The sequence below is a fragment of the Lissotriton vulgaris genome, chromosome 7 (genome assembly GCF_964263255.1).
Source record: "Lissotriton vulgaris chromosome 7, aLisVul1.2, whole genome shotgun sequence".
Classification (NCBI taxonomy): domain Eukaryota; kingdom Metazoa; phylum Chordata; class Amphibia; order Caudata; family Salamandridae; genus Lissotriton; species Lissotriton vulgaris.
Genome location: NC_141695.1, coordinates 223118435 through 223141174, shown reverse-complemented (window position 1 = coordinate 223141174; position 22740 = coordinate 223118435). Strand labels below are relative to the sequence as shown.

General features: G+C 45.6%; 1 protein-coding gene across 1 annotated transcript in view; it reads right to left on the bottom strand.

Annotated features, from left to right (window-relative positions):
• The window catches only part of LOC147701256 (IgGFc-binding protein-like), a 70315-nt gene that overhangs the window by 16636 nt on the left and 30939 nt on the right, over nt 1-22740 (bottom strand). The window contains exon 2 of the mRNA XM_086929325.1: nt 15816-15869. Within this exon, the coding sequence (XP_086785451.1) occupies nt 15816-15867 (52 nt within the window). The 5' untranslated portion in view covers nt 15868-15869. The remainder of the gene's footprint in view (nt 1-15815; nt 15870-22740) is intronic.

The window sequence follows — 22740 nt, the reverse complement described above, 5'->3', positions numbered from 1 at the left end:
ATTTTGGGGCTTATCCGGTGCTGATAGTGATCCAGTTCCTGGTTCCAAACCATTACCTCTGTCTTAGTAGCATTAATTTCATAGCCTGAGACTAGACCAAACTCTTGGGCTTGGCTAATGACAGCTGGAAAGGCAGAATCTAGATTGGCTGTGCAGATTAAAATATCGTCGGCATAAAGGGCTACCTTCCTCTCCCGCTCTCCATATTTGAAAGGCTGAATATTAAGGTCCTCTCTAAGCAATTGGGCAAATGGCTTGACGTATAAGTCAAAAAGGAGAGGGGAGAGTGGGCAGGCCTGCCTGGTACCTCAAGATATGTCAAAGGGCCCTGTGGTACTGCCATTTATCAAAAGTCTAGCCGTAGGTCTCCTGTAAATAGATTGTATTGTATGACGAAACTTCTCGCCAAGGTTGAATTTTTCCAAGGCCTCCGACAGGTATTTCCAATTCACCCTGTCGAAAGCCTTGGTGGCGTCCAAGGTCATAGCTTCCAAGGGGATAGATTATGTGGAGGCCAGATCAATTGCTCTGATTAGATCATATGTTAGGTGCAATAACTGGCGACCCTTTACAAAACTCTTCGGGTCTGAATGCAGAATGTCCCCTGTCACTATACCCAATCTTGCTGCCAATATAGAGGTAAAGATTTTATAGTCGGCATTAAAGAGGGATATGGGTCTATAAGACCCACAATTGGATGCCGCTTTCCCTGGTTTCAGGATCAGGACTATGGTGGCACCGTTCCATGAATCTGGTGGACTTAACCCTTCGTGCAAGATCTGATTGAAAAGGTTAGTCATAGTAGGGACGACCTGATCACTTATTAATCTATAAATCTCGGCAGGTAACCCATCTGGCCTGAGGCCTTTCCGTTCTTGCCATTAAGGATAGCGTCCTTTACCTCGGCACAGGAAAAGGCCCTGTCTAAATATTACTGTTGTTCTAAATTGAGGGAGGGGAGAGTAATACCTCCAAGCCACCTCTGTGCACTAGGGCTTTCTACGCTACCATCCTCCTGATAGATAGATTGAAAAAAGGTCTGAAAAGCATCCCAGATTTCCTCATCCATAGCTAAAGTACCATTCTCATGTATGATCTCCTTAATATAACTCCTTGCTCGGTCTGATTTGCTCTTCCATGCGAGGAGCTTTTCCCGCTCCTTCTCCATACTCGAAGTGAGAGATCTTACTGGCTTCCCATCTTTGAGTAAGCCTGATGTTCAAAATATTTTCAAGCTGGGCTTTTAATCCGCTGACCTTATCTCGCCTCTCTTGCAAAATTTCTGGAGATACTGAGCCTGAGAGATCTACCTCTACATCTTTCAGCCTATCTCCAATATCCATGATCTCTTCCTTATACTTTTTATTCCTATGACAAGACCTGCTAGTAATTTTGCCACGTAAAAAGGCTTTCAGGGAGTCCTATACTGCAGTTGTCAGAGCTGAGCCAATGTTCACCTCCAAAAACCATTCGACCTCTTGTGAGAGAAAGTAGACTTCCTCCTCCGCCAGATATCCGATAGGGTGAACTGTCTCATGGCCCCAAGCAGATGCTCCAGAGATTTAGAAAATACTACAGCTCTATTAGTTGGAGTTTTATCCAATGCAGGGTTCCATAACGTCCCTTATCAATGGAGAACCCTACCTTTAGTCATCCAGACAGATGGAGTCCAGATAATTGCACCCCGGAGATGCCCACCCCTCCACTCCAAAAAACATAACCCGGGATGCTGAGAAAAAAAGGAAAAAGAACAAACCTAACTTAACCTAAGCCGACCTATTTTCTACGAAACAAATGTGAAATGTGGTGTAAGATAGAGAGAAAAGAGAGACAAAAACCTTGTCTATGTCTTTTTTTGTTTGTTTTAAAGCATTATCAACTCCCCCCTTGATCCTCCCGCATAGAAAAATACTTATGATGTTTTGTTTTAAGGTATGCTATCCAGAGATCCAAGGGAGAAACTGGGGATATAGGCTAAAGGTGATTATATGATGAAGTAATTAGTTTACGGATCCTGTCTCAATTGCATATTAGTATACAAATCATTTGCCTCCTGTATGATCTAACGTTGTACATTTTGTTTAAGAACATAATCTTCAAGGAGGCAAGGAATGTCTTAAGATCCTCCAGCTTCCGGCCCAGCTCCCATTGCCTATCTAAGATGACTCTGGCCAGGTCTGATCTAATCTGAAATGGAAAATCCTTGCCCTTCAATGATTTATATTTAAGAGATAAATTGAGAATCTTCTCTTTCAATGAATAAGTAAGGACATTTTTGGGATTTTCCTTAGTTTAGATCGATTCAGGTTTCTTCTGAAGGGGTCTCTGTGAATATTCTGAATGTCCCTACCCAATTCGTCTTCTGAGAGCTCTAAATCAAGTGATTCTTTTAAAAGTGTGATCATGAGGGGCTTAAGATCATCACCTTCCTTCCCCTCTGGAACATTTAGTATTTGCAGGTTATTCCTACGGGAATTATTTTGTAGTGTTTCCAAACTGTCTCGTAGAACCCCCTCGTCTCTTTTGAGAGCAACTAGTTCAACTTTCAGGACATCAAGCTGCTCTGTTAATGCCCCCACATTATATTCTAATGTCTCCGTCCTGGTATTTAGAAGGTCCACTTTCTTATCCAGTGACTCGCAAAAGCTACTGATCCCTCCTTGGTTTGCGGCTGAGACCTTGAACCCTTTTTTTATGTCTGATGATAATGAGGCCAAAAGAAGCTCCAAGGAAGAAATCGAATGAACCTCCGGATTTGGAGCTGTCGCTCCTCTGTCCGAGCCCCTACCTCCAAAACTGGGCTCTTAGATGAGACCTGTGGAGTATCAGGGGATTCTGCTTGAAGTGCCTGCTCTGCCACCTCCTTCAGCACCTCCATCGCGTTACCTCTCCACTCCAAAGCAGGACGTTCAGTATCAGACATAGCCAGCCCCAGCGCAAGTGTGGGACCCCCTACTTTATCTTCTCTACTTTTAAGTCATTTGGATTGGCAGATCCTTTTTTCAGTTCAATTGTTTCCCCTCTCCCCAACTTTCCAGCCTCTCGCTGTCTTACAAGGCACAAAACCTCCGGTAGGACTTTGAAATAAGACCTTAGGGAAGGAGTAATCTTGGGCTTAGCTTCTAGCAAGGTGCCTTTAGACCTAGTTGTTTTAGTATTCTTTTTTTTTTTACTTCCCCAGATAAAAAGGTCAAAGTATTTTTCTTTTCAGTCTTCAACTTTCTCTTAGCGCTGCTGCTGCCGTAACCTTCTGTAGTACTGTTTTTAGTATTATTACCAACACTTTCGATGCTTGTGTCCAGACTGCCCTCCCGTCTATTCTGATGTGCCTGGTTAGTATCCTTCCCGGCAGGCTTAACTTTTACAAGCCCCCCTCCTCCGCGTTTTTTCCCCTTCCTAATAGACTTACTGTTGCCCTGGGGAGAGGCTGAAGCTGAAGCCAGGACAGGGGGATTCAAGACACCTGGACAGCCGCGGCTCGTGGAGGGAGTTGCGGTGGGGCAAAAGGCGGGGCGGGGAGGGGCAGGGTGGGGGATGCTAAAAACAGAGTATGGATAATTGGAGGTAAGTAAACAATTTATTTAATAAAACGAATTTCGTAGTGCAGGCTGCATCGCATTTTGTGATGCAGGGCACACTACGAGATTCGTTTTATTATTATAAAATTTGAAAATTGGGGCAATTACTGACCTGTAAAGTCAAAGTCATAATACTTTTATTTGATTTTGTTAAAAATCATAAAAGGGTATACAAACCACCATAATACATTGTAAATTAAATTTAAGACACGTGCATGACACTATCAGGTGCTTGAGCAGTCGACGAGTAGTAGTTTTAAAAGTATCGGATTATACAATAAAATATTATTCTAGAAATTTCGGAATAATAAAATGCGAGACGGCAGTGCTATTTGAAAATTGAGCGGGCCGTTCAGTTATGGGCTGCTCCAGTTTATTTGTTTGCATTTTTTTTGTCCAGTTCTTTTGCCGCCATATGCCAGAAGGTTATGGCTATGCAAGATTGTTGAATTAACGAGCCTCCGAGACATTGTATGACTGCCTCTCTAATTGTGTCTTCCTCAGTAACTCACGGAGCAGTGTTTTTCTGATTTCTAGTAATGAGGGGCAAAGGCATAGAAGGTGTAGCAGTGATTCTTCTCCCTGTCCGCAGAGGCGGCATTCTTTGGTCAACCAGCTACATATCCATTTTTGAGTTAAGTCTTTAGTGGGGGAAGAGCCCAGCCGTAGCAGCGTCAAAAAGTGCTTTTTGTGCTGTGAAAAGTGTCCAGATAGGTATGCTTGGGGCTTCAGTGACTGATACGATTGTGTCACTCCTCATGCGCGACTTTTCATGGCGAAGGTAGTTTTGTCCATTAGCAAAGAGACCTGTTTAATTGTGTTATTAGCTGCGGTTTTGAATCCGGAGTATGTGTTCATTGTGCTCCATGCTTCCTCGAGTTGAAGGGCCAGGAGGGGCTCTTTTAGGATGGTGAAAGTTGAATTCTTTAGCCTGGCTTGTTTTTCTATCTCTTCCCAGCAGAAGTGGGCCAGAGTGTTATCTTCGGCTTCCCTCATCCGCCAGTAATATTTGGCCAATGCACCTTGTCCTGCGGGTATCTGGTTTTTGAGTCCATATTCCAATCGAATTTGAGCCTGAGAGATATATTGGGGTATTATAAAGAGAAAGGACTGTGCTAGGTTTAGGACAGTGGCATCTTTTGTTTTCATAATTTCCAACCCTTAGGATATAGAGGGGTGGAATTTTGCAGCAATTACTTTAAGGAGATGTCCTGTTGAGCAGCCTGTTAGTTTCTTCTGAACCGGTTTAAAGGCGAAGAGGAGTTGTTTTGCTTTTGTTTTGCCTTGTTCCAGTTGTGACTTAAAATTGAGATTATGATCAAGATGAAACCCCAGGTATTTATACAAGTCCACCTGGGATATTGGGTTTGCATCTAGCTTTCAAGTAAATTTGCCTTTTTTCCTGTTTTGGGGGAGTTTTGAAAACCATAGCACCTTTGTTTTTTGTTGATTAATTGAAAGTTGGGCGGAAGTAATGTAGGCACCTAATTGAGATAACGATCTCTGTAGGCATATTGGTGTTTGGACTAGGAGGACTATGTCGTCCGCGTATTGAAGGCTAGGTATCAATGTTTTGCCCAGTTTTGGGGGGTCAGTTTGTGTGAGTTAGAGGTACTTCTCAAAGTCAGTGGTATAGATGTTAAATAGGCAGGGAGCCAGAATGCACAGCTGTTTTAGTACCTTTAATGTAAGAATTTTTTTTTAGAGTGCGCCTGTCGCCTTTCGTTATTTGGACCCACATGTGCGAGTACAAGTTGATTATGACTTCCAATAGTTTAGTGGGTGCTCCCCAACTTTGCATTTTGGCCCATAATTTTGCCCTCGGAACATTGTCAAATGCTGCTTTGAGATCGATGAAGCATGCATGCAAGGTGCGGAATTTTCCATAGGCTTGATTGACTAGAAGAGTTACCGTTGATATGTTTGTAAGTGTGCCCATTCCTGCCCGAAATTCCGCTTGATTGTTTGGCATCAAGTTTGTTCGATCCACCAAATCCTCTAGGTCTTCCAACAAACTTGATGCATATAACTTAGTCTCAACATCGATTAGTGCAATCATTCTATAGTTGTAGGGGTTGGAACGAGGGGCCGGAGTCAATCAAGGTTTTGGACTGCTCCTGGTGACTTATCTTCTCATGCCTCCTGTTGTCAGCATAAGCATTCCAGGCACTTGCCTCGCTCTTATGTATCCTAGGCGTTATCTATTATAGCTCAGGGGAAGGCGTGTGTGGTCATGGAGGACTTCAAGGAGTCATTTTGCACTTTCTCTTAATGTGAATGCTAGACCGGTTTTCTTTTCAAGGGCCAATGGTTGGGAATCAGAGACTGAGACTTATCCTGAATGTACTCCAGGACTCCCTTCAATTTGCATTTATTATTTATGTTATGTTATCAGCATTTGTAACATGAGCAGTTACTCCAAAAGCAGTATTCCGCCGGGTGCCCAGAAAAGTGGTTAGACAGAGGACAGAACTAACTAGAGAGAAGGGTCTTTACTCTCTTCCTAAAGATCTTAGGGTTCTGAAGAGCATGTAACCCTACTGGGAGTTGGTTCCAGGCTACAGCAGCCATACGTGTAAGGGAGATACCACCTATCCTTTGTCAACAGAACCTCAGGGCGCATGCCATATTCTTTGTTGAAGAGCGCAACTGCCTAGCAGGGACATAGAACTTACATTTGGCTCTCAGATAAGCCGGGCCAAGCCAATAGAGAGCTGCATGAACAGTAACCAGGGACTTACATTTCACCCTCTCTTTCACCGGTAACTAGTGCAAGCAGTGCAGATGTTGCCTAACATTAACCCTCCTAGGGGAACTGAGGAGGACCTGGCCACAGCATTCTGGACAACCTGGAGTTTACTCAATAAATAGGCAGACAGACCAACACACAGCGTGCTAGCATAATCAATGCGAGATGTGATCATGGCTTGGGTAAGGGTTTTCCGTGCTGAAAGCGGGAGTAGTGGTACGAATGTTTTTCAAAGCTTTCAAAGTGCCAAAGCAAGTTCCACGAAAGTTTAGTAATCTGCAGGCCAAAACACAGCTTTTCATCAAATCAAATTCCTAAATTCTTAATGGGTCGACCCATAGGTAATGGCAAGGGAGCCTCATCCAGCCACAAAGAGTGCCAGAACAGTGGAGGGAAGTTACCTAAGAAGATAATCTCAGTTTTATCCACATTGCACTTAAACTGAACCGAAGTGAGCCAACGGAAAACTGCAGTCAGGTATGTTTTTTTATGTCAAATGTCTCCCTTTTATAAAACCAGACTGTTCCGGGTGTATAATGTCGGGGAGAAGATTTTCTAAACGGGTCGCTAAAATGGCCGAGTAAAGCTTAGCGTTCGAGGTTTAAGAGAGCTATCTGTCTATATGAGGCGCAATGCTGCGGGTTCTTCCCCGGCTTTGGGATTACAGTGATGATTGCCACTGCCAGGGTGGGGGCTACCTCCTGTCTCGTAGCTATGTCGTTAAATAGGACTGTCAGATGGGGCAATAGTTTGGATGTGTACATCTTGTAAAAGAGGGCTGTTAGTCTGTCCATCCGCGGGTACTTTTGAGGTTTGAGCGCTTCCTCTTCAGAGATTGGAGTGTCCAGCTGGTCTCTTCAAGTTTCTGAGATCGTAGGGAGAGCGAGTGAGTCTAAATGTTCCATCTGTGCCATAGGTCAGGCGGCATTGCTTTATAGGGAACTTGGTAAAAGGCGCTGAACAGAGAGGCTTTAACCCTGTCATCAAATTCTAACCCCCCTCTCTTTTGAATTCCTCCAATAAACTCCCTCCTCCTTTTTTCCCTACGCAGCCTTGCCAGATGCGTGCCCACCTTATTCCCCTGTGAGTAAGCACTCCGGCGAAGATAGAGCAGGGTGAATTCAGCTCTGTTTGTGTATATTGCACCTAGTTTCCCTTTGAAGGAGCCCAGCTGGCACTTCAGGCTACGTGTGGGGTTCTCTTTGAATTCCCTCTCTACTTTGGATAATGCCTCGTCCAGGTCCTCTCGCTCCTTTACCCTTTCCTTATTTAGCGCTGATACCATTGCTATACACTTACCCGAAATGACCGCCTTAAAAGCGTCCCAATTATTCCGGGGAGATGTGTCACCCGGGTCATTTGTATGAAAAAAGTCTTTAATCGCATGCCGCAGTTCGTTGTGGTGCACATTGTCCCGCATCAGTGAGGCAGGGAAATACCATTTCGTGAATCCCTGTGTCTTGCCACCCCAATTCAGGCCCACCGTCACGGAACTATGGTCAGATAGAGAGATAGGAAGGATCTTCGCTCCCTGGAGGGTGCCTTGTAGGTCCTGAGACATAAAGATGTAGTCGATTCTGAAGTATGTTTGATGGGCATGTGAGTAGTATGTGTACACGTTGGCGGAGGGATTGAGAAATCTCAATGCGTCAAAGAACCCCAGGGTCAAAAAGGCTTGTTTTAGGGATTTACAGCCACATGCATCAAGCGATTTTGGAGTCGCAAACGGTGCGAATCGCAAAATTCGGCCATTTGCGATTCCAAAATCACTATTTGGGATGCATCAATCCAAAAGTACAAGAAATCGCTATTTTTTGCGATTTCAGAAAATGCGATTGCATTTAAGGAATCGCATTTTTGCAATTCCTTAAATGCAATACATGAATGTTTAAAAAATTGCGAATTCGCAAATAGGGGGAGCAAATTAACACGAGGTTGAACCTTGTGTTAATTTGCGAAATCTTTCAAAAATGCTCAAAAATGCATTTTTGAAAGTGTCATGTTACACACACACATGTCCTTTGAACATGTGTGTGTGAAACTTGCACTTACAAAAACATTTCAATGGTGCTGGGGGGGGGTCCTTTGGACCCCCCTCAGCACCATTGAAATGCATTAACAAATTGCGATTCGCAAAATGAAAATCGCAAAATGTTAATGCCTTCCCATGGATTCCTATGGGCCTTTTGGCCCATAGAAATCAATGGGAAGGTTTTCCTTAATTGCGATTCGCAAAATGTGAATCGCAATTAAGGAATATTAAGAAATCGCAATTTATTTAGCGATTTCTTGATGCATTGCATTTTGCAATTCCTTAATTGCGATTCCTTATTTTTCGCAATTAAGGAATCGCAAAATGCAATATTGATGCATGTACCTGTTAGGGACACCACCTTTGTGGACCTGTGTGGCTGAGAGCTATTGTCTGTAGGATGCCAAGTAAGGTTAAAGTCCCCATAACAATTATCTGACCCTCGGCAAATCCACTCACCATGTTCAGTAGTGACTTCACAAATGCCGCTTGTCCTGAATTAGGTAAATAGGCCGAAACAAATGTCACGGATATACTCCTGAGCTTTCTTTTTACCATTATTACCCGTCCGTCTTTGTCCATCTGGATGCCTTCCGTCTGAAATTTAACGTGATTGTGAAACATTAGTTCTACTCCATTGTGCTTTGTTTTGGTGGTTGACCTGTATATAAGTGAATCATTTTTGTGTCTAAGTCTCAACTCTTCAAACCATTTAAGATGCGTCTCTTAGAGCACCACCACATCGAATTGATGGTCCTCCACGTACTTTAAAATTTTCTGCCACTTGGTCGGCGAGTTCAGGCCCTTCACATTCCACGTAGTGACGGATGTCATCCTATGAGGTATCCCTGCCGCTGCGCCCTGTGTCCCCCCTGCATATTCCATAGTTCCCCTCTGTCCGTTACTCCTCATCAATGTCCTTGCTCCTTCAACAATATAGATCGCCATGTGACGTAGCAGGGACTCTCCCTCTGCTTCTCCACCAACCCCGCCTCCACCCAAACTCTCCCTCTAAATGTAAAACATAACCAAAACAATTAACATTGTTCTTACGCAGGACCCTCATGTGCCCTGCAGGTGCTACAGGTCTTGCGAGGATCGGCAGGCTGGGGTCCTTGCCCTCGCCTGTCCCTCCTGCTGTCTCAGTAGCGATGTCCAAAGTAACCTAATGCCGTTGAGGCAGGAGTCCTTGTTGTATGCTTCTTGATCACTCCTGGGACATGTGGGGTATATTATACCTTTTCCCAGTTCCCTTGCGCTCTCATCTGCCGTAGTCTATGGGTCACCTCTTGACAATCAACCTTAAAGTTTTGTGCGTTCTGTATCATAAAGATGTTGACCACTCCTCCTCATCGCGTGTGCCCCCATAGGCATTGTTCAGATGAAACACGTGTTCGGTCTATGTTAATCACATCGTATTGTATGCCAATATGGGTTAAGGTTTGCTCAACATGTTGACCTCCTACCCTGTGATCAACACATGTGAAGGTGGTCCTTTCCAGTGCAATTACCAGTATCTGGCCTCCTCGTGAATATCAATTTCCAGGCAAACCTTCCTTCCCTGCAGCTGTCCGTGAATCAGGACCTGGATGAACACCCTTTAGGAATTGTTTCCCATTTTGTGGAATTGGACCGAGAGGAGGCATTTCTACCGGACTGCGAGCTCAACACCCCATCGTCCGGCATTGGAATCTCAAGAAGCTCCAAACCCTCATTGAGCTCTGCAATGTGCTGCTCTCTGTTTTTATATTTGAACACTACTCTAAAGGTATAAGTCCACCTATAGCTTATTTGGACCTGTTGGAGCTTCTCTGTGAGAGGCCTGAATGATTGACGTCTCTGCAGGGTCGCCTGCGCCTAGTCTTGAAATAGGACACACCGAAAGCCTTGAAAGGTGATGGAGTCTTTCTTTCTGGATTCTTGGAGGATAGCTTCTTTGACCTTGTAAGAATGGAGCTTGACAATGGCATCTCGAGTGCGACGTCTCTCACCCGGCAGAGCCGGACCCACCCTGTGCGCCCTGTCAATTTAAATTTTTAGATATTTAGGCCCAAGTATCTCTGCGAACGGGCCTTCCACGAAAGCCTCTAAATCTGGACCTTCTGCTCCCTCCTTCTTGTCCTTAATGTGTATGTTCATGCGTCTTGACCTGTGTTCCAGGTACTCATTCTTCAACAGGGCCAGTTGGAGTTACGAATGTAAGCATTCTACCTTGTCTTCCGTAGTCATCGTTGTCTTGTCGAGCTCTTGGGTTTGGGATTCCGTGTCCAACAACCTTGTACTAATGGAGTCCACATCCTGTTGTAGAGAGGTCATTTTTTCTGAGAGATTGGCTTTCAATTGAGCCATGGAGGCCTGCAGGTCTCCTTTTAAATCAGCGCAAAGTTCTGCTTTAACGTCCTTCAGGGAGCTGAGCAGATCTTCTGTGGTCAGAGCCATGACTGGATCGGGGGTCTCTTTCTTCTGGACTTGAGTCTTCTCCGCAGGCGCCAAGTAGCTAGACACCATAGAGATCATCTTCTTAGGTGGCATAAATTCGGTCACTAATAGGAACCGGCGCTTCCACAGACTCTTCTTCTGGATGCTTCTCTTGTGTCGCTGTGATCCCTCTCTGTAAGGGTACAATGGCCCTGTATACAAATACTGGATCTCACCTCCCTGAAGGGCCCGAGAGTGCTTAAGAGCAAGACTAATCTGTGGCGGCCATTTTATGGTCAGGCCCTCCCTGCTGTTCCCCGGTGTCCAGCTGGAGGCATACTGTCCCCCGACCTCCAGTACCGTTATGCGTCTGTGCTGGCACTGGGTGCCAAATGATGTTCAGGTGTGCATCAGTGGCGTGGGCATGATGAAACCTCTTTGTGGGCTTGAATCCGCCATGTTGAAGTCAGGCAATAGTAACTACATTGCTGCTGCCTCAAGGGCCCCTTGTGGCCACCAGCTGCCTCCCACGGAGGAATCAGGTGTGTAATATGAAGCAGGAGCCCCTGCCTACCTTTAGTGATGTTAGAGACCTCTCATATGCACTGGATCTGTGCAAGACGCATCGCCGCTGCTCTCAGAGCTGAGCCTCACGGCTGTAAGTGGAACCGCGGGCGTCTACTTGTCTGCATTTTCTCCATTGGCGCAGGAACTGGGGGCTGGGTAGCATCAGCAGCCTTGGATCAGGGTATGTCGCCGCCATCCTGGGCTTCTCCTCACGTCACTGCGAGCCGTGTTCAACTATGGCATCAGCCAATTTTCTGCAGATTCTGCTGAGAGCACTTTTGCCCCCACAGCAAAGAACACCTGCTGAGCTGCGATTAGGCTACGTTGGGGTGGAAGGTATGCCCACGACAGCCTGGGAGCAACTGAGCCGATACGGATCACATCCGACAGGCCATCTTGCGTGGCCACGCCCCCATGAGAGGTGGTAGACTCATTTTTTTTTCCACGTGAACAAGAGCTGAGTGTCATCGGCCTACGCGATGACTTTGGCATCCACATCCTCTGACAGCCGAATGAATGGAGAAACGTAAATGTTGAGCAGCAGGGGGCTAAAAACAGAGCTTTGAGGAACCCTGTGGTCAAGTTCTGAAGAGCATCTGTAACAGGTGGAATCCAGATTTGCTGACTTCTACCCTCAAGGTAAGATTTAAGCCAGTTCCAGACTGACCCTACTACGCTGATTTGCCATAGGCGGGTCAAGAGCAGGGCATCGGGAAGGTTATCAAACACGGCCGGTATGTCCAACAGGACCAGGGAAGCCCTGGCCCCGCATCTAAAATTTCACGGATGGCCTTAGATATTTCAACCAGCGCTGATTCCATGCTGTAAGTTGATCTAAAGAACAATTGTGCCAGATGGAGCAGATCATGTTGGTCCACGAAGTCAGATAGCTGTGAATTTAGGTGAAAATATGCAGAGTTCTTGAATTTCCCCCTTCCTATGGTAGACAAACAGTTTGACTGAGAGTCTCTAAACTATCCTTTCCTCTTCAGATAGACCAGGAAGTTGATTTAATTTCTCCACATTTGTCTTTATCTTTCTTATCAGATGTGGCATGACAGCGATTTGATGAAAAGTGGAAGAAAACCATGGGCCCGATTCACAGAACTAACTTGAGACAAAATCCTAAACTTACTACCATTTTGGTACTCACAGAAGGCACTTACTCATTTCGGTATTCACAGACATTAGGAGTCCTAACTTTAGGACTCCTAAATGCCTTCTGGGAATACTGAAAGTCTTAAAGTTAGGATTTTTTTCAGTTTAGGAGTCCTAAAGTTAGGAGTCCTAACGTTACTCTGCGCAATGGGTGAAAATTGCAGATTGTCTTAGTTTCAACTTGTTCAGCTTCCCAAACAGCAGGCACAACTTCCAGAGGCCCCACAATTGGATCAAGCACTCAAGGAAGGCCAGAACTCATACATCAGAGTTCAGGGGAAGCTGAGGGTGAAGTCCTTTTGTTCCTGGGACTTCTTAACAGGAGGCCAGGTCTCATCAGGCCCTTGGAGATCTCTTCAAGCAAGGGGACACAGCACACAGCAAAGTCTTTCCCCTCTCCTTGGCAGCAAAGCAACTGCAGGTCAGTCCACAAGCACACAGCAGGACAGTCCTTCCTCTTCAGTCTTCCAGCTTTCTTCTTAGCAGAGGTTCCTTCTTGATTCCTGGATGATCTAATCTTCTGTAGTCTGGGTAGCCATTTTTATACCAGTCTTTTCTTTGTTCTCTAGAGGCCGAGAGGCCTTGACTTGGTCAGAACCAGTTCATGTTAGTTCCTGAGCACTTTGTTTTTCTGTCTTCTCCTTTCCTTCCAGAGAAAGGAGCAGGGTTGTCAGCCGCCCAGCGGGAGGTGGTTGCAGCATTGTGCAAGGCAGGCACCTCCCTATTCAGGCCCAGGTGCTAACCCCTCCCACCACTCAAGATGCAGATGCAGTCATTCTTCCTAGGGCTGACTCATCCACCCTCCTGGGGGCTCCCCAGCCACTGTCACTCACAAACCAGACAGTCAATTCACAAACAGGCAAAGGCGCACAGAAAGGTTAGACAAGAGATCAGCCACTTTCTAAAAGTGCTATTCTCAAACACAGGATTTAAAAACCATCCTTCCTAAAATATGTGTTATTAAATTCTGAGTTCAGGGATACCAGACTTTAATTTTCTATCTTGCTCCTATGGGAAGATATGCAGGTAAACATTATACTCCGCATTCCCCATTGGAGCCTATGGGCAAGATCGCCCTCTCAGTAGTGAAAAACAAAAATGGCTGTAATTCACTACCAGAGCATGTCACACACACCAGTACATGCTCTACCTTTCATATACACTGCACCCTGTCCAGGGGGGTACCTAGGGCCTTCTATAGGGGTGCCCAATGTGTACAGAAATGAAAGGGTTAAGCCTGGCCCTTGCGGACACTTGCAAGGGCAGCATGGCAGTTAGCAACTGCACCCAGGCACCATGGTGGCAGGCCTGAGACACCATTTTAGGGCTACTCATGCGGGTGGCACAATCAGTGCTTCAGGCCCACTAGTAGCATTTGAATCACCTGCCCTGGCACACTCAGTGCACTTTACTAGGGACTTCCTGGTAATACAAATATGCCAATCATGGATAACCAATCACAATTACAATTTACTTGGGGAGTACTTGCACTTTGCCACTGATCAGCAGTGGCAAAGTGCCCAAAGCATCTAAACCAGCAAAAACAAAATCCAGCACAGGGTCAAAAATACAGGAGGTAGAGACAAAAAAGTCAGGGGAAACCACGCCAAAGATGGCAGGTCTAACAAGCATGATTCTATCATCAGCTATAACGTCTCCGTTACAGTTGTCACCTAGGGTTTGCCTGAAGCTCAACGGGGATAAGACCGAGCATATGCCCCTTGGCAACTCTCCCTCCTTCAATCCTGTTCTGCTCTTGCCTAACTGCCTCGGTCCGGCACCAGACCCAAAGATCCAGATTAAGAGCCGTGGCATGTGGCTCGACCGCGCAATCAGCTTTAATCACCAAGCTGCTAAGATCTCTGCACTTGCTACGGCCTTCTGATGATGTTTTGCAAGATCCTCCCCATTCTCCCATTCCAATCGAGAAGGATCATGGTCCAAGCTCTCATCCTCTCTTGGTTGGATTACGGGAATTCCCTCTATCTGGGGGCCCTCCAATCTACCATCTATAAGCTCCAGATCATCCAGTACTGTGCTGGTTGCGTGCTCCTGCAGATCCCTCATCAACAATCTGCAAAACCAGCACTAAGGAGCCTTCATTGGCTGCCAATCAAAGCAAGAATCCAGTTTAAGGCCATGTGCCTCACCCATAGGGCCTTCTGGAAGAAGGGCCAAGTGATAATTCAATCTATTATTTCCACTTTACCAACCTCTCAAAGATCTTCGCTTTAAGTCTTCCTTCCTAGTTGTCACACACAGAATCAGGAAAGCCAGAGGTTTTCTGGTGGATAGTTTATTTACCTGGAGTTACCTACCTTTCTCTTATGAGGAGGTTTATAGTGCTGAAAACAAAGAACAGAGGGCCTGATTTATATCTTGGCAGAGAAAATTCTGTTGCAGCGATGGCGGGGTTCCCTCCCCACCAGGAATTTGATCCACCCCCTCCCCCCCCCCTCTCCCCCCAATATAAATTCGGGTGGATCATAGTTTGAAGACAGCAGAGACGACTCCATCTCCGATGGAATAGGGGCTGTTGGAGGTTTTGCTATATGCTCACCCATCTTACCTAATTTAGATAGGTGGACACCATTAGGCAAAAATCCCATATCGAGGTGGGGCATTGTTTTTTTCCCAAAAAGAAAATCTAGATTTTGGATTTTCTTTTTGGCGTACGGTTCTGTCATGTGTTAAAGAGTTTTTTTAATATTTTTTTTTAGAATTTTATATAGCCCAAACTAAACCCGAAGATATCGGGTAACAGAGCGCTTTACATGAGCACCAATTTCTTTACACGAGGACACATTCATTTTTGTTAGGCACGGGGAAATGAAGTGATTTGCCCAGAATCACACAATGTTGAGCATGGTTGGCGAGACTTGAAGCCGGTTTCCCAGCTCTGAGGTCGACTACTCTAGCCGTAAGGCTACATCCTCTCCCCAGAGTTACTATTCATTGGCAGGAACCCTAACGGAGGTTGAAATGTCTATTTGAACAGCAGGCACTTCATAATGTGGCAGGGTGGCAAAGTAATTTACTCTGTCGCCCTGATGGAGCATGGTCCATCCACAAATTCAAAATCAGGCCCAGAGTTTGTTCCCTGAATTGCTTCCACATCATCAGGCTCATCCTAAAAAGGTCAACATTCCACTAAACTACATTCAGATTTCTTTTTTAAATTAAAGGGGTGACACCACTCTTTTTCTATTTCTTTAGCTATGTTGTTCGCCTGAATGCTATGTTTGACATAAATGTGTAGTTTAACATTCATTAAACAACAACTGAAAGTATTTATTGCAAGAGCTTCACTTACCTATCAGGAAGAAGGCCAAGGGCAGGCTCTTGATGAATCTCCGAGTCCCCATGGCTGAAAATTAAAAAACATATCAGAACGTTGTTCCTGGACATTTCAACAACTTTATGATGACGTTTGGCAATTAGAAAAGGAAATAAGACAGTCTGCAAAAGAAAGTGCCGATTTCAAAGCTAGGTCTAAATTAAGATCAAAAACGAAACAATCACTTGATGCACATGGGCAGATGTACAAAAGGACTTCAGTCTCCAAGTCAGCATTGGGCAAATTTGTCAAATGAGTCCAATTTACTAGCTTTGTTAAGAACAAAACTATGTTCACTGTGTCTAAATGTTATGTTATGACATAGTCAACGTCTGCACTGAGCATCTCTGTAAATCCCAAGACAAATATGTTGGGAGGTGTGAAGCAGGGTCTAGTTTTTACCATATAGTGCCCCAGGCCCATTCTGTCCACATCTGAGGCATAAGTGTCCCAATTGTACCTGCCAACCAACAGACAGGGTTGTGTTACATTTGTCCACACTGCATTGAGCGTTAGGAGGCAGTAGGCCCCAAGCCCTCCTGTACACACAGATGTATCTCTCCTATGACCTCTTCGTGTACATCTCTCTGAACATCAAGATGCAGCAATAACAGAATGTGTCTGTCACTTAGAAGAACAAGATTGGCCAACAGTAAGGAGTGGGTGGCAACTGGGCCAACTGGAACTTTCCACAGCTTTAGAAATTACAAGTGACATCTAACATTTTGTATTCTTCTGCTTTCTTATTGAAAGTGTCCGAGAAGTGACTCAAACCATTTTCGATAAATGTTTAATTTCATTATGGTGTACGGTCAAACATCAAGTGACCTTTTGGTAAACTTTTGTAATGTAGTGTTATTTCTGTGTTCCTCCTAATATTTTCAAGAAGTGACCAAAGTGCATCATGTTCTGTGGTCAAAGCACCTGTTAATGATTCTGCGGCCAATTGTTCCTCAATAAAGGAGTATAAATGATTTGCTCTTCAGTCCATTCGATTAACTACCTCGCACAATTGATCCCATGGGTCATGCAATTGGGTGTGCCCCTCAGCCTTCTTCTCTAGCATCTTTGGCTAAGGCTATAATGCTTTATTATATTTTGAAATTGTCTCGTTCTCTCTCCTCTGCATTGCCATGATTTTTAAAATTACAAAATTGTATGATTTACTTTTTCATCTAGAAAGGTGTCTCTGAAACTTATCTTCTAGATAACACAATGCTATTTTTGATTAACAATGTGCCTTTGACATTCATTGTTCAAATTGTTCGAATAAAGTGCCACTCTGACCTCAGTTCCTGCATCTCACATGTGTAGTTCCTTATTTTAGATGGAGCACCCCTGCTCAAATTAAGCTGTTGTAATGCACCTTAAAAAAATCACTGTGCAAGAGGTGGCCACCTACCTTGTAACTTTCATGGTATCTATCAGTGCTTACTGACAGCACAAGCAGTGGCACTTAGTGCTCGGGTAGGGCCTGAGTTGGAATTTGACTTACAGATTACTCGCGGAGTAACTTGTCTGCAAACTTTAAATCAGGCCTTTAACCCTTAGGATGCGTCCCACGTTACGGTTGGCGTGTGAGTCGGACGGCCGGGAGCCGTCCGAATTGCGCATGTGTGAAATTTCGCCCACATCCAAAGGGTTAATATTTTTGCTGAATATGTTAATGCCGGAATCCACCTTTTTAAAAGTTTGACTGCAGAGCAGCTCACAAAGCTAAAAACAATATAAATTCATTTCTTATGTGGCAGGATTGGTTCTTTGCTTAAACGAAGAACATTTTTCAGAAACCAGAGCAGCCTGGAAAATATTGTTGGGGCTTTAATTTGTTATTCTGAATTGTAGGTCAGTAGAAAGTCAAAAGGACCTAACAACTGAGACATTTCTTATTGGTTGACGGCAGCCACGTGGAATTCCTAAACTATCAGTTGTGATTGGTTGCCCTGAAACGATCAGAACAGGAGTGTCTGGTTACACCTTTCTGATCTGCTGTTCCTGTTCACATTTGCTTTGTTCTTGCACTTCCATTTGAGGATAGGTGGGTCGGTGATCTTGCAAGAATCCTGGTTCACTGCAGGCTGTTTACACTTAACCTCTGTGTATGGTATGTGGAAGCAGAGTCCAGATTAGGCAAATTCACCATGGAATTTGCTGCCAATGACTGCAAAACTTGTTGAGAAGAACTGAATGGCTACTTTGCCTCAAGAACAGACAACAATCAGTCATAAAATTGAAGTGGCCCATGGGCCACTGTGGGAGTGTGCTGCTCAACTCCACTATTCAGTTTCACAATGGCAACTGTCTCTTTAACCCCTCCCATGCTCAAACACAGCGCTCTGGTGCTCATGACGAGCTCAGCTCGTCATGGCCCGTGGAACGCTCAGGTGCGGGGAGAATTCCCCTCCTGTGCTGAACGTTCCACAGGAGCCTTCACCTGTGACGAGCTCAGCTCGTCATGAGCACAGGAGCGCCATGCCTCATGACGAGCTGAGCTCGTCATGAGCATGCGGGCGCTGGGCGCGCCCCCCTCACCCACAACACAGCAGGTGAATAATCCCCGCAGCAAAGGGGTTCATGGATGGACTAAGTGGTTAATTTGTAAAGTGCCGGGCCCAAAGCTTTGTTCAGAAGCCAACGGCTGGCAATTTCAAAGGCCAAGGTGTGGAACATCAAGGTTGTCTTGGTGTAATGAGATTCTCCATCAATGTCCATCATCTGTGGACTTACCATGGGCCCACTCTGCCTAGAGGCAGTTTTGCAGTGGATCTTTACTGGTCATCTCACTGTGGAAAGTAGTAGCCAGATCTCTCCTTCTGCAGTAGTATCTCTATATGCTACATAAGAAGCCACCCTTTTCTGTAGATCCTTGGTACCCTTTGGAGGGTTTATAATATGATGTTTGCCCTGGAAAATAAGCTATCCTATGGAGTATCTAAAAGGTATCATATCCCAGCCCCGGTAAAGAACTCCGGGTGTATATCAAAGTCCAAATCACCGCCTGCCGATGATCTTGATGGTCAGATCCCACCTTGTGCAGAGAACCATCAGATAGTTACTTATTAAAAAGACCACTTGTATCTTTCAAACTTTAAACTGCAAATACTAAGCCTGGGCGGCGTTCGTGCAAAAAAAACTCAGAGAGACAATTATCGCCGCTTTATCGGCAGAAAACTGGCGATAAAGCGGCGATAATGGGCTTGATAATATGCTCTATGGAATTCCAATCGAAGCCCAAGTTAGATGTGAAGACATCAAACATGGGCTTCGATTGGAATTCCATAGAGCATATTATCAAGCCCATTATCGCCGCTTTATCTGCAGTTTTCTGCCGATAAAGCGGCGATAATTGTATCTCCTGTTCTTGATAATATGCCCCATAGTTTATTCAGTTGTTCGTTGTGTAGAGTTAAGTGTGCAAAATGCTTCCCTTGATTTTCACCACAAGATGGCAGTGCAAGCATGTGGCATGGCAGCCAAGTCTGCTTCGTCAAACGTATGTTCTGATGTTCTTATAATAAAATATTAACTCCTCCAGTTGTATTCGAGCAGTTGTGCACTGTTCTTCTAAAGTGTGGCTCGCAAATAATGCAAAGTGCAGGAATATGGCAAAGAGTATCACTAGACGTAATGAATCCCTTAAACCTACCAACCTACAGACTTTGTAAGCTGCAACAGGGAGAATGCTCGTCTTCTATGAGAGGGAGATGAGCTCAGCTGACACGCTTTCAAGATCTTTTCTTTAACTTTTACAATCCACTGAGCTGCCGCTTGACTTTCTTCTCAGGGCTCCGACCATCCGTGTAGGTAAGGCTAAATTGGGCGGAAGGAGATGACGGTGGCCTGGGGCCACATGAAGGCGCTGGGGCTAATGTCTCGTACTGTGCATCGGCAGGGGCGATTCTAGGCTCATGGCGGCCCTGGGCAGGGAGCGTAGGTAGGGGGCCCCGGAAGAGGGGGTCCGGGCGGGGCAGAGCGCGGAGGCCAGTGAAGAGGGGGGGTGAAGGGGGACAGGGTCTTTGGAAGTGGAACAGAATCGGAGGCGGCCAAATCTCTGCCAGGGGCGCCATACAAATATGTATCCATCCTCCGAGGATTATTATATTAAGGATATATATTGGCGTGGTGGCCCCTGGGGTTTGGTGGCCCTGTGCAGGTGCACAGCTTGCACATGCCTAAGGCCGCCCCTGGCATCGGCATAAGCCACATTGGGCCAGGTGTATCAGTGTGTGTAAAACCGATTTGAGATGGGTGGCCAAAAGAGTATTATTGGACAGTAGTCAGTGTATGCAGCTGAGGGGCTGCGTCTTTGGGAGAACAGCAGTCTGTGCAGCCGATCCCTAAAGAGTTGAAGACATTCTTCAGGCACGGCAGATGGGAGCATTGCCAAGAGCTCGCGCGGGAGGCATTGTGGGAGAATTCTGCAGGGCATCCTCCAAGAAAAGATGAGATCAGAGGGATGCAGACAGTACCGGCTCCTGGTGGGAGTGTCCTGAATTTTGACCCTTTTTCCTGAATTTTTACACTCACTGTCCTGAATTTACACCCATGCCAGTGGTCACCCTAGGGGTGGTGGGACGGGGTGGGGCAGGGTGGGGGATAATAAACCACAGAATACGGAAGAATGGAGGTAAGTACATAAATAAATAAATGAATTACATAAAACAAATTACATTGTGTACGCTGCAACGGCAAATGGAGATGCAGCGTGTGCAATTTAATTCGTTTTGTTTATTTATTTATGTACTTAACTCCGTTCGGCCGTATTCCTCCCGAGACAGGCCCACAGAGCCCCACCAGATGCCGGACAGGCTGCGATAATGGCGTGGGAAGGCTCTTGGTCCAAGACACAGAAGGGTGCGAGGAGACAGACTGCAAAACATCCAGGCAGACAGCGGCCTGGATCCCCCAGATAACAGCTCCAGTCCACTGTGGCAGCAGGAGCTCAGTGCGCACTGCCTCCCAGGGTCCAGCAGTTGGGCAGCATCGGACCGTGCAGGCTGCCATGTTGGTGGAGTTGTGGGTCATCTTGGAATGGCAGCCAGCCAGGCTAGCTGAGTCTATCTGCGCGCGGGCAGCATGGCGGGCAGGTTTAGGGGCAGTGGGAGGCGCCCTCGAGAGTAGGTGCGGTGTCTTGATGGTGATGGATGGGAGCGGATGACGGAGGGGTCCAATGCTCTCTTAGGGTACGACCGCCATCTTGACACGCCAAGCCACGCACCCATCATCAGGAGTTTCTACCATGGAGATCTTACTACTTACTTTTGCTGGAACTTCCAAGTTGACATTGTTGAATTTTTATTATGCTAAATCTCACTTGCAGGATGTATGTAACATTCAGGCCTTGGGCTCTTTTTTATGAAGTTTGCATGGTACAAACTCTTCCACAGCTGACATCATGGTTGCAAGTGATTTCAATGTCCATTTGTGTGGGGATCCTTGGGTGGGTGGGGGTATGTAGGTGGAGGCATGTTCTTGCCTAGCCTTCCCATGGATCATTCAAAAGCCTCCACCCTAAATGCCATGCTGAGTAAGGTAAATCTATTTTATTTTCTTTGGATAAGGTCCCCCCATAAGTGAGTGATTTAAACCCCACCTTTATTATGAGAGGCTGTGAGTTGTTTCTTGATTTTATTTTTGTCTCACTATCGTTTTTTTCCAGGAACTCCAAGTTTGAGATACCAATGAGTCCCTTTAGTGATCATAATCCACTGTGTCTATCTTTATGTTGGGCGCCGTCGGCTCGAGAGAATCCAGTAGGGGCTGGAGGAGCTGTCAGAACTATGCCGCAGGGCAGGAGACTGAGGTGGACACAGCTAGAGCCAGACAACTTTTATGTACCATTGTACTCCCGCTGTGAAAACAAGTTTAGAGTCTGTCTAATGGATAGTAGCACGTCCCAGGAAGTCCTGGGAGCCTTAGCAGTGATTTCTAACACAGTGGCTAAACTCTTGGAGACCTCAGCATCATGGGATGCTATGGACTGGCCTATATGGTTTTAAAAGGGATGCACTCTGGCACTTAGACAACTTATGTGTGCCTGGAATAAACCCAGGGATCCTGTCCTAGTGAAGAATTGAACTGGCGAGATGAAAGAACGATTTAAGGGATGTGGGAAGATCTGCTTGAAGCAGCTCCAGGTTCTGGGTATTATTTATTAGCCTATTTCTGGCCCCAGAACCCGAAGCATCTTTTGGGTTTCATATCACAGAGGACTGTTTTGAGGAGGCTTAAGTTATTTCATATTCGGTTGAAGCGGGTGGAGGAGATGGTGGCAAGAATCTCAAATTTGGTAATTTCCCTCGGGGAAGTTAAGAAGGGTACATCTGGTCGAAGCCCTTGGACCTGACGGAATCCTCCCTGACATATATCTGTGATGTAGCGGTATGGACCCCAGTCTTGCCCTCTCTATTAAATGCATTGGTAAGGCAGGGATCGCCGCAGTCATGGGCGGTTTCTATCACAGTCCCCATCTTCAAGAAGGGGGACATGGACAACCCCTCATGGAACAGGCCCAATTCGCTGCTTGATTCTGTTATGAAGGTAGTATGACAAATGCTCCTGGATAGATTAGGGAAGTGGGCCAAGGAAAACAATATTCTTTAAGAGGTATGGTACGACTTTTGTTCCAGGAGGTCAACTGTGGAGCAGTGCTTGAACCTTTATATGGTCTTAGGCAAATATACCACTGTTTACCCTGATTCAATTCCTTTCGGCTTTTTAGATCTGTATTCTGCGTTTGACCAAGTAACCTGAGAAAACTGATAGCGGATTTTGTTATCAATGGGGCGGACCGTGACATAGTGCCCTTTTTAAGAGATCTGCAGATGAATACCGTGGCCTTGGTTTGTTACTCAAAAGACCTTAAATGTTCACAAAGATTTCACATTAAAAGAGAGGTACG